The sequence below is a fragment of the Solanum stenotomum genome, chromosome 11 (genome assembly GCF_019186545.1).
Source record: "Solanum stenotomum isolate F172 chromosome 11, ASM1918654v1, whole genome shotgun sequence".
Taxonomy (NCBI): Eukaryota; Viridiplantae; Streptophyta; class Magnoliopsida; order Solanales; family Solanaceae; genus Solanum; species Solanum stenotomum.
This window is the reverse complement of record NC_064292.1, coordinates 35,628-55,053: the sequence shown is the minus strand read 5'-3', so window position 1 is coordinate 55,053 and position 19,426 is coordinate 35,628. Positions and strand designations below refer to the sequence as shown.

The following is a 19,426-nucleotide window of genomic DNA, read 5'->3' as shown; positions in this document are numbered from 1 at the left end:
CAGTGATTATCCTCTAGATGGCACTGCTGGAAAGAACTACGAAGATAGGACATGCCAGTGATGATGTACATACATATGCATCTTGTATAAAAAATGTACCCTAACTAAAAGCCTAAGACACGTCCTATTCGAATGTTGTTTCCCAAATGGGTTATGCAAAAAGCTATGCAATGGTTCAAGTGCAATACAAGTATCCGACTATGGGAGAAAGAATTGCAAATGCTACAAGCAGAAGACCTCTTAGCCACAACTGTGGGGCATCTATCATGGCTTCTCTCTCCCTCTCACTCTTTGAGCCCATGGGATTCCCCTTTTCAGCTCTTCTTTTGGTGGGTCGAATGTAGTCTTTTGGTGCAAAACATGTTATTAGCTTGTTAACCTGTAATGACCATCCTGGTCATTTCGGTGTCTTGCCTTCCGTGTGTCGTTTAGAGCATTCCTGTAGAAACCCCAAGTCATTTATGACTTACTGGGACTGACAGTTCGGTCACCTGGTCGTTCGTTTGGTCTTGGTGCGAGTTTTTGTGTTTTGGAGCTTATGAACCTTGAACGATCATTTTCGATCAAAAGTTCAAGAAGATGACATCGGAATCCATTTCTGACGATTCCATCAGCTTCGGAAGAGTCATTTTTGGCTGGTAGCATGGTCGGCATGACTCCCGAGATTTTCAGTGTGAGTCAATGCGATTAGGCGTTTTAACTTTAAGTTTAAGCCTAAGGTTGACTTTGGTCAACATTCTTGGAAAACACGCTCAGATTAAAATTCCGTCAGTGCGATTAGCTCTGAAATGTCAAGTTTGGTCTAGATTGACCCTTCTTTTGTGTCTCAAGGTTTTCGATATTCTTTTGAGCTCTTTTGTGGATTTTGGTTAAAATGGCTTTTGGAAGTGGGACCCACTTTTTATTGAGATGACCTCTGATGGAAATTTTGACTGTGCCATTGAGTTCGGAATATCGAATTTGGTATGGTTGCATATCTCGTTTGCGTGCACGGGGTTCCAAACGAGTTTGGAGCACCCCGTCGGAGTTTTTAATTTTGGGAAAAATTGCAGAAAAATCTGCTATAAATGCAGAAAAACCAGCAACATTTCCCAAACTTAAACCCTCATCTCTCTCTCATCTCTAAATCGATTTAGGCGATTCGAAGTGCGGGAGCTTCGTTTTTTCGGTGGCTTTGCTGTAGAGTGTTCGGAAGTTGTTGGGTGCGCGTAGTTTGAGGTAAATTTCGCGATAACCTGACTGTTGTACCCTTTTTCGAGCCTTTGTTTTTGGCATTCTTGTTTTGGTCATATCTCACTTATTTTAGCTCAATTTTGGGTGATTCAAAGTCTCACGTGTTGGAAATTGTCGTGGCTTCGTCGTAGAGTGTTCAAGGAGTGTTGGGCACCATTAGATCCCTGTAGACTGGTGTAGCAGACTTGAGTTTGATAGTTTGGGCCTTAGCTAGGCGATATGCTTGCTTCGACTATAGTTATCCTTATTTTATTTTTTCGATGTTACGGTTTCACGAGTTACGTCGGCGACACTAATTCTGCTTCATGATTTGAATTTTATTTTCGATTCGGTTCCAAGGACTTACATTGATTGGCTAAGTATGGACGGAGTTCCACAGACATTTATGAGCGTGGATCGATTAGGACTCTTTCAACAACTACATTGGCACCTTTATAGAGCATCTAGTTTAAGGTCCGGCCTCTATTGCCCATATACTTATATAGAGCATCCGGTTTAAGGTTCGACCTCTATTCCCCAGATACTTATATGGAGCATCCGGTTTAAGGTCCGACCTCTATTGCCCAGATACTTATATAGAGCATCCGGTTAGAGTTCCGGCCTCAGATACTTGATACTTGTGATTGGTTACTTGGGTACTTCTGGTGAGTATCTGGTTTGAGGTCCGACCTCCGTACTATCAGATTCTACTAATTGGGGTTGAAGTTCTGGTTCGATGTTCTCCGTTCTTGGGTTCTTATATGCAATTCTCTTTAGTTATAGTTATTATGTGTACTCGTCGGGCTTTGGGGGTCCGTTCGGGTTTTTATTTAACTTGTGCACGAGTGTACCTTCTGGGCTTATGGGTTAGTTAGTTCTTTCTACACTCGTGTGCATTCCATTATTAGTTAGATTTCTGTTCTTGACCTCTGTCTGTGTTATTCCTTCTTTTCATATTGCCTTTACTTTTCAAGTTCAGTCGGCCTACGATGCCTACTGGGTACCTGATGTTTTGGTACTTATGTTACGCTCTGCATATGTTTTCGTGATGCAGGCCCGAGCACCAGTGACCAGTATTGATATCGAGCTTGGAGCAGTCTGATCCGGAGACGGGGGTNTTCTTATATGCAATTCTCTTTAGTTATAGTTATTATGTGTACTTGTCGGGCTTTGGGGGTCCGTTCGGGTTTTTATTTAATTTGTGCACGAGTGTACCTTCTGGGCTTATGGGTTAGTTAGTTCTTTCTACACTCGTGTGCATTCCATTGTTAGTTAGATTTCTGTTCTTGACCTTTGTCTGTGTTATTCTTTCTTTTCATATTGCCTTTACTTTTCAAGTTCAGTCGGCCTACGATGCCTACTGGGTACCTGATGTTTTGGTACTTATGTTACGCTCTGCATATGTTTTCGTGATGCAGGCCCGAGCACCAGTGACCAGTATTGATATCGAGCTTGGAGCAGTCTGATCCGGAGACGGGGGTGAGCACGCAACATTTTGTACTACTTCAGTCTCTATCTGTATACATAAACTTGTCTTTTGCCTTTCGAGACAGTCCAGTTTCTGTGGTCCACTTTTGGGACTTGTACTCGTCTTGTTAGTAGCTCGGTACTAGTGACTTCCAGGTTGTGGGAGGAATCTTTATTTGTATATATGTTTTGGTTTGCTTCCGCTTGTTTATAGTGTTATCTTAAATTTTACCTACTCTTGTTTAGTTTCTGCCCTCAGACCCATTACTTGTTGTTCCGGGTTGGTTTACCTACTGGTGGATTGTAGTAGGTGCCATCATGACTCGGAAAATCGGGTCGTGACATAACCTCAGCAACATTGTTTTACCTGTTAGTGCACCATACTAGTTTTCTCTTGTAGTGGAGTGAAAAAGTAGGGCTATTTAGCTTGGAATTGGAAATATTATTTCTCCAGAAGTCAACTTTTGTTTTTCCTTGTGTATAATGATACCACAGTTGAGATATTTGTGAAAACTTTCTTCAGAATTTGATCTACCAAGTGGTTTTGTTCAATTGCCATTATACCTAGAGTATCATTTTAAATCATATCATAAATAAATAAAATGCTATATGTGAGACTTGACATTATTATTAATGGTTCACGTGAATATTAAACATTAACTTCGGAATGGATTTCTAAGAATCCACATAAAGGATAATAAAGCAGAGTTGAACTTAGATTAGAGCTTGTTTACATTGATATTGAAACCAAATATTGTATTGTATTATTCAGAAGAAAATTGAGTAATTAAGATCTATCCAATAGATAGAAGAAGAAATAATATGTATTTTAAACCTAAAATTTAATGTTTAATGTTTAAATAAATGGGGCCAAACGTATATAGAACTTATTACAATATGGAAATATTGTTATGGTTACCAAAATAAAAACGTTACATTAATCTTGAGCAGCAAGTGTGAGAGGAGACCGATGGAACTTTCTCGGTCCCCATTATCCAAAATGGATTCATTAAATTTTTATAAAAAAAAAAAAGGCCGCAACAAACGTGTATTAATAAACCACAAGCCATTTGCCCCCATTTCCTTCCCCATAAACGCCACTACACATGAAAAATTAAAATTATTGCTTCACCTATTCCTTTCCTTTATTTATACTAGATGGTTCTTGCCCGTGCTAAACACGAGCCCAACATTTTATATTTTCCGGATACTTCGTAAAGTTAGTTGGAAAGGGACAGTAGTAAAAAAAAAAGTATATGTAGAAGAACATAATACTATGTCTACTTTATAAACGTGCAGATATTGTCAATACCAAATCATGTATTGTTATCAACCCTCAATCAAGGAGAGTACCTTCAAAATTAACATAGTTGATTGATAACATAACTTTAAATATTTATAGATACAATTTTGCAGTATAAATTAAATAATACATCATTAAAAAAAATAATGTTGATGTGAACAGAACTTTCCATTGGACTAAAGAGTGGATATTTTTACTCCATCAGCTTTGTCTTTAACAGTCTTCATGCCCAACAATCGATATACTTTGATCAACCTAGGCTATGACAAGGGAAAAAATTTCCTTAAGTAACCACCTTTACAAAACTTTATCTTTGAAGAGGCTAGACTATATGACCAGACATATTAGAGTTAAATAAGCTTGACTGTTCTTCGAATGAATTCTCTCTACATTTTGGCTGTAATTAGCATTTGATAGTGTCACCAAGAGATGAGGAAATTAATCATTGCCTAGACTCTTAAGTCATGACCAACATGGAAGAGGTTTAAATGCAATATTTTCACTCCTTTATCAACAATTGCTCTGAAAGGATGAACTTAGAATCACACAACTTACCTCATAGAGAATCAGTGCTACTTTTTTCCTTTTCTTATTTTGATAGATAAGAACTACAGATTACCCATAAATAAAATATTCTAAAAATCCAGATGTTTACCTTTTTGCGAATAAAGTTTTCCCTCACATGATTTCCTCTGTATAAGAAATAAATAAGAGGACTGTTATCAATGCATCTCTTTATGTGTGCTCGAAAATGTTGAACTACTGACATGATAAGTTTGCTCATAAGCATATTGTCTAAAATTCAAAGTTATGCAGTGAGGGCATCTAATTTCTCTGAAATTATTGCAAATCAGTAGAATCAATATAAGAATCAAGAATACACCATAGATCACCATGTTGCTAAGATAAAAAGATGGTTGTCCACTAATAGAAAGTGCTGGTAGAGAACTCTTCAACTCACATATATGTGAACCTCACTCAAAAGATAACTTAAAAGAATTTCTTATCATTAAGTGATGGATCATATAGTGATACATACAGATTAATATTGGATAGTGATTTTAAAATTATCGAGGTTACTGGTATCCCAGATGTTAGATCTACTAACTTATCATTAAAAGAAGCTCTTTATGCTAGATGTTAATTATAGGTGAAATAGAACTTGCAACATTAGGAAGCTATGTCTGATTAGCTTATTTGAAAGCATTAACTTATAATTTCATGGAATTTTTTTATTATAATAAGTTTATCGGGTTATAGGTTAAACCGCTAAGGGTCTTTTGGTTAGAAACAAGTTATCCCAGAATTAATTATTCCGAGTTAAGTTATCCTGGGATTAGTTATTCCACCATATATATGAATAACTTATCTCATCACTAAGGTATGAAGTGTGGATAAATAGTATCAGAACTGCCTAATACCTCCAACCAAATGCAAGATAAAATAGTCATGCATTTTATCCCTGGAATTCCTTATACCTCATACCAAACAACTCCTTGGGGAAATAGGACAAATCGAGTCCTAAACCGATAATCCTAAAGTCCAATAACGCTAAATCGTTCTGCACCATTACATCAAAAACACAATATCGATAAATCATTAACATTTTTTATTCGATTTATTGATTTTACGTGAAATATGGACAATCCTATTGTCACTCATATTATCAATTTATCATAACAGAAGAGATCAGAAACCAAGAAACTGTTATTCATTATTCATTCAGCTTTCAGAAATTCACAATCATATAGTTCGCGGAAAAAAAATTCAAACTAATAGATTAATTGTGCAGAGGTCAAACTTACATGTAATTATAAATACCTCGTTCTCGACAGACTCTGTGAATGCATACAATCAAAGTTCTCAGCTGAGACTAAGAAGAGCTCCATCAACAACTTTGTTTGCTTGGCAGTAAAAAGACTGGGGCTGGCTCATCTTGTCAAGGCGAAGCATTGTAAATTCAAATTTCTTTCTTATCGAATCAAAACAGTGGACAAACCAACACTGAACCGTCTCTCTACTAAGATGATTACTATTAAGTCAAACAATACGGATAACACGAATCAAATTGTTCTACATTCAGAAAGAACAAATGCAATAACTTTGAGAAGAGTATTTCAAAAACATGATCATCTATAACTATAAAATTATCATTAATCTATAGTTATGATGTTTTTGTTAAATATATTAACAAAGAAGAGTGAATGAAAAAAATTGACAGGAGATGAAAAAAAAGATTTTATTTTATTCATCCATAAATATTATTAGATTGGGTGTTAACAAAATATTTGAAGGGACTTTTTAAAAAAATTCAATAAGAAGTCTAATGCACATGAAATCAGTACTCATTGTTATCTAAACCTAATAGACATTTTACACACAACATACCTTTCAAAGAAAATTATAAAAAACATAGCAACCAAAAGATAAAGGAAAGTTGAAAGAAAACTATAGTTCACTACATTCTGCTATGTTTTCTCTATTTTAAATTTCTAAGATCTTTTGGCTGAAACAAAAGGGTGAGAAGAGAACTTTCACTAAGAGATTATGCTGAAAATAGCCAAAAAAAAAATCATATTAAAGTAACAAAGGCTATGTTTTCAATAAAAAGTTTCAAATTCCATCCTTCTATAGGCATAAGAATATCACCAAGAACAATAACAACAAGGAATTCAATCATGAAATCGAAAATTGTTAAAAGAACTCAAATACATGAAGAAAGAAAAGAAGACCGAGATAAGGAAAAAACTCAGAGTAGAGATCGTGAAAAGTTTGGAGGAGGAGATCGGGAAAAGTACTCTGAAATAGCAGATTGCATTTAAAGAATTGTACAAGCAGAAAACTAAAACTGAATGTCAAAAGAATTGCCAACATCGCCTGAATAGACCTGTTACTGATAGCTGGACTTTATTCTATCTAGCAGTAATAATTATTCTGAAAGAACAAATATCAATCAGCAGTGGATCAAATGTATCTTCAAATCTAAATTTTAGGTAACAACAGAAACTTAACTGATAAGAGCAAAGGAGTATTGAAGAGACTTACGACTATTTTTGCACAAGTAGTAGAAATGGGGAGAAGCTGAGTAACTGAGTTAAATCTGAAGCATTGCCATGGAGGAACTACTCGGGCAAGAGAAATGCAGAAGAGAAACGAACGCGAGTAGACCATGTTTCTATACCATTAAAGGTGGACATAATATCTAAATTGTCATCATGTTAGTTGTGAAATTACAATGAAGTTAGAAATAGCATTTAACATGCCACAACAAACGAATTAGACTACTTACCTTGTTCATTGAATTGATATTGGAAGGGCTGATATATTAAACTGTCCTTGTGAGTACAAATGGCAGAGTTGGAGGCATGGAAGCCTTGTGTAACCATGACTCCTAAGGGTTACGTACCAATTAAATCTCACACTTTTGTTGTCGCCAACACTTATGACGCTGAAAGAGAACGTTCCTAAGTATTCTTGAAAGTTGAAGAAGGAGAACTGAAGGTTGTTCTGTTTTGGAGAATAGTCGAGTAGCAAGCACAACCTACAAATAAAACGGAATTAACACTACTCAGTAGATAAAAGCAATTTATCATGTACAATATATATAACATGCTAATCTTATGTAAGTAATTGAGAGGTCATTCAAAAGGTATAATCAAAAGGAAGATCATATACTGGTAATTGAGAATTTTTTTTTGATTCATAACAGGATCTTCATTAAAAGGTTGTTTATTAATTTATAAGTTTTGTGTTGTATTGTAGTAAGATTTATGTTCGTTGTGGTCTTTCAATTTGCATTGTTCACGTGACTGTTTATATATAGTACTTCTGCTGATGGCTTATTTGTTAAAAAAAGATGTCCACACCCATGATTTTTTAACCTCTTTCAATTTATGTTGGTGTATATGAAATGAGTCTCCCGAAGTTACTAACTGGTCGGATATTGTGTGAATATGTAAGTTACAACTTGCAGCTTATTCACAAGTGTATATAAGTTAAAAATTAGATGAGATGTCCAAAAACAATGTTAGATAGCAGAAACATGAATAATCAAACAACCATTACCAAAGAAAAGATAGGTAAAAACAATCAAATTGAACAGAAGAAGAAAAAAGAACAACTGAACAGAAGATTAAAACGAACCATTTCCAACTATAAACCTACCAACAAATCAACGAATTTGCAAATAAACACATTGAAGACTGATCAATTCTATAACTTAGATACCGTGAAACACAATTGCTCATCCTAAATACCAATACAACAGTTACTTACAACTATTTTAAATCTAATAAAACTAACAATGAAGCGTAAACAATAAAAAATAACAGATACAAACACTCAACAATGTACTTAAAGTTCTACATGAATTAAATATCTATTTGACTTATTTATTTTTATTTATGTATGTTAAAATTATGAGTATTTCTTTAGTTAGGACACAAACTAAAGATATACGTTTTTAACGAAGATCAAACAAATTCAAGAAAAGAATTAAAAAAATTATTTTACGAATAACTTAACCGAAATTAACAGAACCCGAAAAATAGATGAAGCATTGGAAGAAGATGAAATCTTTGGAGAGTGTGAAACCTAAAAGTTTATATATTTAAAGTAAAAGTGGAAATTTCTAGAGAGATATTTCAGTATTTATGTTTGATATTTCTCCACGTGGAGAGAAGTTTGTGAACAAGTACAACAAAATTAAATGACAACTATACCCTTAAAAGATCATTCCAGATCTGCTCGCTTAAAATATTTTCTATTCTTCTTCCTTCAACCTTTTCCTTTTTCCTTCAACTCCCCCAAACAACTCGTTCATTCTCTCTTCTATCTTCTCTATCTAATTATATTACATTATTTCCTGTTCAATAATAATTGAGAATTTTTTCATAAGAAAAATAAAGTAGAGAGGGAATTACAGATTTCCATGTGAATAAATCAGAAAAAAATCACAAGAAAAAGTGTCGGAAACTTGAAAGGAAAACTTAATAAAAGAAAGTTGAAAGGAAAAGCATACCTTGTGCTTGCTGAAGATGAAAGAGAGGAATTTTGAAGAGAGTGTGCGTCTGAATTTGAATTATCTAGAAGAGAACAAACCTTAGATGGAAGAGGTCAATTCTCTCTCTATTGTTCCATTATAATATTCTAAGACGAATTACTGTTTTACCCTTACATATATCTGATTTTTTCAAAAGTGCCATTGGTCCTATCCCTTTCGTGTTTCTATAAAAAAAAATAGAAATAGAAATACTTTGAATGAATAAATAAATGTCAAAATCAATCTCTGTAGATGTAAAATCTTGTCTGACCACAAATTTTATCATTAATGTGATCTAAAATCTAGAAAAAATTAAATTGAATTTAGGGCAATTTCGAAGAGATCAACAATGCCTACCGTTTCAACAACTCGAAGCTCCGCTTACCTCACAGCTCTTACACAAGAGATTGAAAAGAAGTTTCAGCGTGTATGTATATGCTTTGATTTTGTGTTGTGCGTCTTTCCCTTTTTTTTCCTTTCTTTTCCTTTTTTGTTGAATTTTGATTTTCCTGTGTTTTCATTGACTAATTGAGTTGATTGAATTCTATGCATCTGTTTCGAATTCTGGTTCAGGCATTGACTTCGCCCTCACAGAGGCGTAACTTGCTGCAAGAGCTTTTCGCTGATATAGCTTTGGAAGTAGATGATCGAGCAAAAGGTAAACTCAAAAGTTGTTACTCTCTCATTTTTTGCTGCCTTAGGTATGGTGTGGTGTGTGCGCGCTCTTTTTTTTTTGTTAACTACGTTATTCGCTGATATATCTTTGGAAGTAGATGATCCAGCAAAAGGTAACTCAAAGTTATTACTCTTCTTTTAGTATTTTGCTGGCTTAGGTAGGGTGCTTTTGTTAAGCATATTATTCCCGTGATGTGGAAAACAAAGTCAACTTATTGATTGTTAAACATGAAAAAGGCATGGCAAACTTAGAAAGTTCTTTCTACTTGCATTTTGTACGAATATTTATGGCTTAGAAAAACTGTGAGAGGGGTAGCTAAAATATCCTGCTCTGTTAGTTGTGAGCCACGACAAACAAACTAAAGTCTTGGTTGATCAAAAAGAGATCTGTTGAATTAATATGTATTTTCTACTGAAGCTCAATAACTAATCAAAAGCGGTGCTTTTGGAGAGGAGGAGAGGGGTCATCTGGGAGGTTTATTGGTAAAATTGGGCAGGCTTGGTTGTAAACCCTCCGTGTGTTTTGAAAATTACTTGATAGTGACTTTCATTTTGTTGGTAAGTATGAAGCTAGCCTGTTGGATGTTTAATGTTGCTAAGATAAAATTGGTAAACACTCGGTGTGTGAAAATTAACTCGACTGTGAATTTACATTTTGTTTGGTAAGTATACAACTGGTCTGTTGACATTAATGTTACCAATTACACCTGTAGAGCACCTTCAATTCTAAAGCAACCTTTGGAATATAAGATTGGGATTCCTGTAAATATATGGTCTTTTATTCATCTCTTTGCTTCTCTTGTGAACTGAATGATTGATATGAAGATACATCTACATCTCATTGATGAGTTGAGATCGTGGGGAATCTTTGTAGCTCAGTTGGTTGGCTTCTTGGACTTTCACTTGTTGTTGAGGTTCGATTCCCCACCTTGTAATCCTCTCCCCATTTCCCTTTTCTCTATCCTCAATTTGAAAAGAAAAAAAAGATGAAAGAGTTGAGATGGTGAATTTTTTTGAGGATTCTACTTCAGTAAGTCTTGAGAAAGCGTTGGATCAGTACTTGTCTAATCTTAATGCTATTGTGAGAGTCATTTAATGTAACCATATCAGTCACAAAGATGCTATGCTGTTAATATGTTTATACAAAATGTGTGTAATGTGTGGTAGTTGCATTCGCAAGATATCTTTAATTGAGAACTGTCATTCATCAAGTGAATTTGGTGCTCTGATTGGAAACTGTTCTAGACTAGCGCCCTTTTGTGTAGGGAATGCTGTGCTCTGTATGTTGTAGAATGTAGCAATACTCCATTTCATCTATATTATATTATTATAGAGATGGTATTTCTGAGCGGCATTTTTCCCATAGGTTTTCAAATGATATAAGTGCTCATTGCATTCCTTGTCAAAAAAAAAAATGTTCCTTGCAGATTATGAAAACTTATATCAGGCAATACTGGGAAATAGCTAATTGGGTGACAAACGAAAATACAATAGTGTTAAAATTTGTATATCCCAGCTTAAGTATGGAATGAAATATTAGACTGCAAGCTAATATTTTTATCTGTTTGAACTAATATTTTCAATCTGAAGAATTTTGTTAATCTGTTCTTCAAGTTAAATGTGTCCAGAAAGCACAAGATATCATATGCTAGAGGAAAATTTTAATGTGAAGCATTTTTGGTGATCTATTAGGGTGGAGAACTTATATTATGATTTAACATCTTAACAGAGATAATACTTGGCACCGAGGATGCTATTATGGTTGCAGAGGAACGGGCTGAAGGACCGACATGCTACTACTATGTGCTTGCTGATCATTTTGTCCATGTACCTCAGAATGGAAAACCGATCCTTGATTTAATCGTCCAACTGTGGAGCCAATCTTTTGCGGCAAATATTTTTTCACTCCTTTTCCATAAGTGGGTTAGTAGATTTTTTACATCCTTCAATGATCTTAGTTTCCCTTTTAAGTTTTGTACTTTGTATGTAGTGGTAGAATGAGAACTCCCAGATCAAGGAGTGAAAGATGGTTTTCAGACCCACAAGTTAATGATGATATTATAGCTCTGGTGTTGATATTTTCTTGAACTTTTTCAATTGACTTCATTTTATTTTATTTTTTGATAATGAACTTTTTCAATTGACTTCATCGCACATGTTTTTCTTCTTTTTCCTTTTTCCAACTTATGAGGAGCCTTTTTATCTTTCTTTCTTGGTCTAGCATCATGTGTTTCTCACAATATTGTGGGCTGTGCTTGAATTTGGTCATTATATTTGTATATGCTGTGAGCAAATGGGCCAAAAGTGGGTTTACTGTCCGGATTGACATTCCAAATGATTTCACTCATTTTGCTTAAAGACTTGGAGGGGTATATTAATGTGTCTCTTAGAAACTCTTACAGCTTCAAGTGTTTAGGCATATCCAAGAGTGAAGATCGTATTCTCATGGTGTGATCTGTAAATATTATCAAGATGCTCGTACAAAGTTGCCTCTTCCTTCCCACTCCCAACTCTGAAAAAAAGAGAGGAAGGAAAATGACCTCACAAGTAAGAAAAGTGGGAAGGGGTGTAGGAGGAGAGGTCTGTGTGTGTTTTGTTCATGCAACGATACTGAAATTACTATTTTTAAAAAAAAAATCTCTTCTACTTTGCAGTTGTTTGAGGTTCAACTTGAAAATTCTGAAGTCCTCCTCCGATACTCATCAGCTCTTGTTCAAGGAGCTACAAATGTATTCTGGTATGAGTTCCACTCTTATTTTAAGATTTTATTGATTGCTAATGTCACTTTTCATTTGCGGCTTCTATGGAGTCTGAAGTATGTAAAGCTACCAGTATGTGAGTTTTCCATTCTAGTGCTGAACTTGCTAATAGTTCAACGGCACAAATCTTTATAATTTAGATATATCAAGGTTAGAATTTGATGAGAGTTCACTGTATAGGGTCTATCCTTTAGGCAACAATCTGGATGGCTTGTTGCTTTATACACTCATCAACGCTTGTTTCCCTTTATGCAACCTTCCTAAGTTTTCTTGCTGATAGTGGAACATTGGATGTTGCTCTTGCTTTCATTTTCTCATGCATGAACGAAATGTATCATCATGTTGGAACAGTTTACTAGTCTACAAATCAGTATCAGCAAAGCTCTTCACCTTCTTGCATTCGTCATATCCACGTTAATATATATTGCTACTCAGAGATTTACCCGGTTGATGCTCATAGAATAGACTGCTTAATATTGCTATCCAACTGTACTGTAGTGTCTGACAGGTTTATGATTTAAATATATTCCTGCTCTTTTGGGTTTCAACATTTTCTCTGTGCTTCTTTTTTTCTTATTGCGTGCTTCAGAATAACTTCTCTGAATATGTATGGGGATGGAGTACAGGGGTAATTATTAAAATGTGTTAAGTGATTGGTTGACATATCCTTTTTGCAGGATTGACATCCAAACAAACACAAGGCGTTTCCAGAGTCTTTTTAAGGTCAAATACCTGTAACTTGATTTCTATTTTCTTCAAGTATTTGGAGTAAAACTGGTGTTTTTGTTTGTTTGTTTTTGATCGATCAAAGCAAATGGTGATAATTAAGTTATTTGGATGCGTGTAACAGTATCTGCTCGAGGAAGTTGCCCTTGTTCCTGACCGATTAAAGAAGATCCCTTTGCAGGTCTGATGTTTGCCCCCTCAGTTTTTCCTGTGTGCCAAAGCAAGTCTTATTTTAGTGGGCATGTCCTAACATCATTTGCGGTCTTCATCTTGTCAGGCCCAAAGAGATCTATTTCTCTTCCTCTCAAGGTTCATATTTTTCTATAAGCTAGGTAAGTTGATCTTAGCAGTAACCTCGCATGGAAGGTTGAGTACGCATGCTTATGTTTAATCTTTCTGCAGGTGACAAACTAGGAAGTTTCTTAAGGCAATTCCCTGATTTCCCGAATGCTTTCTTGATTGGTGGTGCAGCAGATATATTTGTCACTGAACTAGCTGATCAGGTAAGAGAAGTATCTTCAACATCCCAAGCCATTTCCTTACTCTTCCTGTATTTGTTCTCATTTATACTTATGTTGTCAGCTTCAAAAACTAAAAGTGGAGCCAGTGTTGTTGCATTATCTCTCCCAATTGAAGGTCCTTCAAGGTAAATCTAGTTTTCTAGCTAATTTGTAATAAATATGGGTTTTGTAAAGAATGGTGTTACAGTTACAATGACCTCTTTGCAGGATTAGAGTTGAGAATGGCTACTAGTACAAGATTGAAAACTTGCTTGTATAGCTTCACGTCACCAGGTGCTCCCATGTACCCAACAAGAGCTGTCCGCCATGCAGCATGGGATGCATTAGATATGCTATATCCTGTGAGTTATCTCTCCATTATCTGAATAAAGCTCATGATTTGATATCATTACTTTGTCTTAGTCCGGACAATTTATGGATTGATGTAAGATGTATTTACTTTTCATCTGTGCGTGAAATGTTTAACGGTGTAGCAAAGTATCCTGATGCACAATGCACCTAGGAAGTAGATAAAGAATTACAGAAACAATAGTTCAGATTCCTTTGGGGTATCTTTAAATAAAAGATATTCTGGTCTTTATCAGTTTTTTCTTTGAGAGTCAGAAATGCAGCTTGAACCTTAAGCTGCATATATTTTTAGACTAGCTTGTAACATCTTATGCATAGCTGTTGAGAAGAAAAGTCCGGGCTAGAAGAAACCTAGTCTGTAGGTGGAACTGGTGATATTTTTGTAAGTGGGTGGTATACAAAGATAACTTCTTAGAATAGTTGTTTCAGTTACTTTGCCAGTTTGTGGTAAATGTGGAATCCTTTGTTAGCTTCTGTATTTCCTTTTCAACATTGAAGCTTATGATTGCCATTAGAGAATATCGCAAGCTTAGGAGTTTTATCGCCTTCCTCTTCGTCTTAAGAGTTCCACTTTTTCCTCTAACGTGATTTAATGTCTTGCTTCAGGTCGGACGATACCCTCGGCATATTATAAGTCTCTTTTTCCGTTTGCTGTATCCTTGGTATTGGCCTTCTTCATTTTGGAACTTTATAAAGTCATGCATTCTGACAGTGTTCTATTCTCTTTTGAGGTTAATATTTTCTAGTTGGGATAAAGTGAGTAGACCAATGGAGCAATGATGTCGCCCAATGGTGTTAAACATTTAAGCTTTGTGCGGAGTAATGTTGTATGTTTTTTAAGTTTTCCTCCATGTAATTAAGATATTGGGAATTATTGTTTTCGGAAGCATGGTGGTGTAGAACGATATACATGTAGAATTGTTCTCATTTCTACTGTAGCGGATATACTAGTTGTGTGCTTTTACTTTTCTTAGTTCAGGTTGTAGGTGAAAAAAATGCCAGGATCCTCTTCAGTGTTCATTCTGATTTTAGCTTATGTTTGGAACACACTTGTTTGGGGGGTGTTGAGGGGTGCAATTGAAGAGAACTTTTTATTAATCACCAAGTAGACTTGGGAAACAAGGCTCAACTATCCAGTGGGCAATTCTGAGAGACTGAAAAACTACCCCTCCATTTCTCTGGTTTTAACTTGGCACGACATTTTAAACAGTAAATTTTGTGGTTGAGAACCTTTTAGAATTGAAGAGTCCTTAAAAAAGGAAAGAGAATCTCAAAGTTCGACGCCTCTGATCCACATAATTCTGGTGCCTACTCTGAGCCGTCCTGAGCTGATGGAATCGTCAGAAATGGATTCCGATGTCATCTTCTTGAATTTTTGATCGAAAATGATCGTTCAAGGTTCATAAGCTCCAAAACATAAAAACTCGCACCAAGACCAAACGAATGACCAGGTGACCGAACTGTCAGTCCCAACAAGTCATAAATGACTTGGGGTTTCTACAGGAATGCTCTAAACGACATACAGAAGGCAAGACACCGAAATGACCAGGAGGGTCATTACAGGTTAACAAGCTAATAACATGTTTTGCACCAAAAGACTACATTTGACCCACCAAAAGAAGAGCTGAAAAGGGGAGTCTCTATGGGCTCAAAGAGTGAGAGGGAGAGAGAAGCCATGATAGATGCCCCACAGTTGTGGCGAAGAGGTCTTCTGCTTGTAGCATTTGCAATTCTTTCTCCCAAAGTCGGATACTTGTATTGCACTTGAACCATTGCATAGCTTTTTGCATAACCCATTTGAGAAACAACATTCGAATAGGACGTGTCTTAGGCTTTTAGTTAGGGTACATTTTTTATACAAGATTCATATGTATGTATGTTTTATTTAGAAATAATATATTTGGACTGGTTTAAGAGTCGCCACTTAATTTTTAAGAAAAATCAAGAAAACTATTGTTTTCAAAAGACTAAAACAGGAATCTAATGAAAAAAAAGGGGTTCGAGGTTCTTATTAATATTCTAGGAAGGTTTTTTAAAGCACCTAGAATATCCGCTGATGCGGTTATCCGACAATTAATTTATTTGGCTAAAATAATTTTAACTTAGTTTAACTTGCAAAATTTGAACTATTTGTTAGTTAGGACCATTTTAAATAAAATGCAGAAATATTCATCTAAGCGAAATATTTTGTAAACTTATACTTAAGTTTTGTAAGAGATGATTGGTTTAGTTAAATTGTTAAATCAAAATGAACGTCTCTCGGGGATTTGAATTTTTCGACCTTAAGGTCAACGGCAAATATTAACAAGTATACAAATATAATAAAATAAAGAGGGAAAGGGAGTTGGACCCAAATCTGGTTTCTGTCCGCCTGGACCAGTATTTGGGTCCATTTTTGTTTTGGGCCTCCGGCCCATTTGAGTTATCTGCACCTGTCCTAAACTAACATAAAAGTTATTTCTTTGGGCCTCAGGCCCGTCTTCCACCTGTCCTAAATACTAATAAGATGGAATTAAAATAACAAAGACTTAAGCCCAAAAAATAACAAAATACAATCTTCTGAAATTAAGATTGGCCCAATTTTCAATTCTCCAAATTATTGCGTGTCCTTTCAACTCCGGGACCTGTTCATCGACTTTAAATGGCCGGTTGACTCGACAAAGGAATTTGAGCCTTTATGGCTCTCTCGAAATATGAGGGAAAGAAGATCGGAGTCCAAGAGGACTCGGATGGTATCACATGCAACAAAATGATGGTAAGGATTAGTATTCGAAAATAATGTCTCAAAGCTATAACTAAGTAAATAATTTAAAATTCTCATGTAATCGACATACACCCAAAATAAGCTACGCTAAGCAAGAATCTAGATGACTTTAATGAAACTTGCTAACTATCCTATAGTCAGTAGCTTGGAAAGAAAACACTCCTAATACCTTTTGAACTCTTAAATACAAAATATAGCAGGTAGAATTTAGCCCAAAATAAATGATAAATGAATAACAATGTATAGGAATAAGAGGTCCCCACAAATATGACAAAAGAAGGGAACATACGTGACTTAAAATTTGAGCAAAATAAGCTAAAGGTCAATTATTCAAACAACAACCCATTGTTGACTTTAACTCTTTTTTTTATATATATAAAGTGGTCGTTTGTGTTTTCTCAAGCAGCTACAAACAACAAGCACGAAATTGGCACGATAGCAAGGCAAAACTTTCGAAATAAAAGCCATAAAGAATCCAAGACAAATAATATCGAGTTATAAGATGCGAGATGGAATAAATAGCAACACGGTATTAAGGAAATCTCGAACTAAACTAATGCTATTTTAATCAGCTATACCATTTAAAAAGAAACCAAGAAAACATGGAACAAATTTGAGAAGACCAAAGATGCATTTCATTTTTTTTTTTTAAACTTAATCCGATAAGTAGAGCTATAACATCAAAGGTTTCTATGAAAGTGAAAGAGCTATGTAAAACTAGGCTGGTATAAAACCAAATGCCGACCTCCAAACACACGCACAAAAAAAAACAAAACTATAGTCGAAAGCAAATCCTCGAAAAAAAAAACGAGTATGACTTAACATTTGAAAAGAGTAGTATTGATGCTCAGTCCGCATTTATATATATATATATAAGAAACATGAACCCCTTTCAAAACAACCCAACGATATCATTATAATCATTTAGCTTCAAACTAGAATAAGCAGACGGCAAATACACTCAACAGAACTATGAAAACATGCTAAAGACGAAGAGGAATAAAAACCAAATAGGTGGTTACACATTCGCAATACAAAACAAGATGGCCATGGAATTTAATCAAGGAGAAAATGACCACTTATGCTCTCCGATCAACAGCTATGACAACATATAACTTCATACTAAAGATTCCAAGATTTTCCCTCATCTCAAAGGAAGAACAGAGAACATCAACAGTAGTAAAATGAATGGAACTTTAATATTCAGGATGCTAAAACGAAAGACAAAAATATAGAGTTGACGATGTCTGAATAACAGATTTAGAAAGGCAAGATGAACCCCAAACCAAGAACAGAGGAATGACAGCATTGACTACGACACAATATGACTTTAGCATCAGCATTAAGCATAAAAAACAGAGCTCATTCGAGACAAACAAAACTTGTTAAGACGCCAAAACTCAAACAACAAAAGAGCATAATTAAAGCTAACAACATGGTATCGAAACAGCAAAGACGAAGAGAGTATTGTGCAGGGAAGAAGTATTACTTTTCTATGGGCAGCGACTGGACAAGCAACGAGCAGAGCAGTGAGATTCCTCCACCAACAGCAACTTAAAACCTTTTATATACTTGTATTCTCTTATCCCTTGCTATATCGTTTATTTCTATCTCTCTTTTAATGAACAATCACCAAACTTTCTCAACTAGAGAGATGCCTAAATTTTCTTAAGCAGAATTTTGTTCACTCCCAAAACAAAAAGCCAAAAAATCCTCTCCTTTTTTTGAGAAAGAAGAGAGTTTATATAGAGGGATGCTAGGGTTCGGATTTGGGAGGGAAATCGATGAAAAACGGACTCAAGGGCCCAATTCCAAAATTTCAAACTCGAAAATTATTTCACCATTAAAGGAAGACATACTTTTCTCCAATTTTTCACCCCATTCCGAAAGAGGAAAGGGGAGAAAACGTATGCTGCTGCTAACGTACGGATCGAGAGGGACGTGAGGAAGGAGACAAAATCACAGCGTACCCTCTCTGTTCCTCGTTACTTTCCGTCTGTCTCCGTATAAATTAACGCCGCTGCTGATGGCTTGTGAACGTTGGAGAGAATTGGAGTTGGATGCCGTGAGATTGCTGTTGGAATTTGACGATGTACTGTGTTGCTTTCCGTTTGCTCACTGTTCTGTCTAAGAACATCTGGAGCTGGAATTGCCTACTGGGTTCTATTTTGTGAAGGAAGAGGGGAGTGGGCCGGGTCAGGGAAATCTGGGAATGGGCTGGAAATTAATTTGTTGTTGGGAAGATTGGAAAGGGCTGGAAGATAGGTGGAGTTGGGCTGGAACAGTGGGAAAAATGGGCTGGAACAGTGGGGAAAAAAGGCTGCTGGAAGTTTGCTAAAAATGCAAAATGCAAGTCCAAAATTAGATTGGTGGGAATTAACTTAAGCCTTTGCCATATGATTTAATACATAGCCAATCGGGGATTAGAGATGTAGCCAAATTGAATTAATTGGGATAAGTTCGGCTAGCAATTTAAATAAGACAAACTAACATAATTAATTTACGAGCTCTTTAATCTTAACGAAATAAAATAATTGATTTAATTATAAACTAAACAATTTAAAAATATAAACTATTATATAACCAAAATTAACTAACCAAATATCTAAT

General features: G+C 35.4%; 1 protein-coding gene and 1 long non-coding RNA gene across 7 annotated transcripts in view; one reads left to right on the top strand and one right to left on the bottom strand.

The window, feature by feature from the left end:
- Positions 1-4,034: 4,034 nt before the first annotated feature.
- LOC125844819 (uncharacterized) lies at positions 4,035-7,606 on the bottom strand. Its single transcript, XR_007444193.1, has 4 exons — positions 7,028-7,606; positions 5,788-5,917; positions 4,638-4,674; positions 4,035-4,237 (listed from the first exon to the last, which is right to left on the bottom strand). It is a non-coding gene; the product is annotated as an uncharacterized LOC125844819 (long non-coding RNA).
- Positions 7,607-9,273: 1,667 nt separating this feature from the next.
- LOC125843576 (uncharacterized) overlaps positions 9,274-19,426 on the top strand; it is a 22,540-nt gene continuing 12,387 nt past the window's right edge. Inside the window, exons 1-11 of one of the 6 annotated variants that reach the window (XM_049522712.1) lie at positions 9,297-9,450; positions 9,597-9,681; positions 11,428-11,621; positions 12,353-12,435; positions 13,135-13,180; positions 13,308-13,364; positions 13,461-13,515; positions 13,586-13,686; positions 13,766-13,829; positions 13,912-14,045; positions 14,659-15,056. In XM_049522712.1, coding sequence (XP_049378669.1) covers positions 9,373-9,450; positions 9,597-9,681; positions 11,428-11,621; positions 12,353-12,435; positions 13,135-13,180; positions 13,308-13,364; positions 13,461-13,515; positions 13,586-13,686; positions 13,766-13,829; positions 13,912-14,045; positions 14,659-14,832 — 1,071 coding nt within the window. In that variant the 5' untranslated portion in view covers positions 9,297-9,372 and the 3' untranslated portion in view covers positions 14,833-15,056. Of the gene's footprint in view, positions 9,451-9,596; positions 9,682-11,427; positions 11,622-12,352; positions 12,436-13,134; positions 13,181-13,307; positions 13,365-13,460; positions 13,516-13,585; positions 13,687-13,765; positions 13,830-13,911; positions 14,046-14,658; positions 15,057-19,426 lie in introns of those variants that run through there. The other 5 variants (XM_049522707.1, XM_049522710.1, XM_049522709.1 and 2 more) reach the window with 5 other exon arrangements.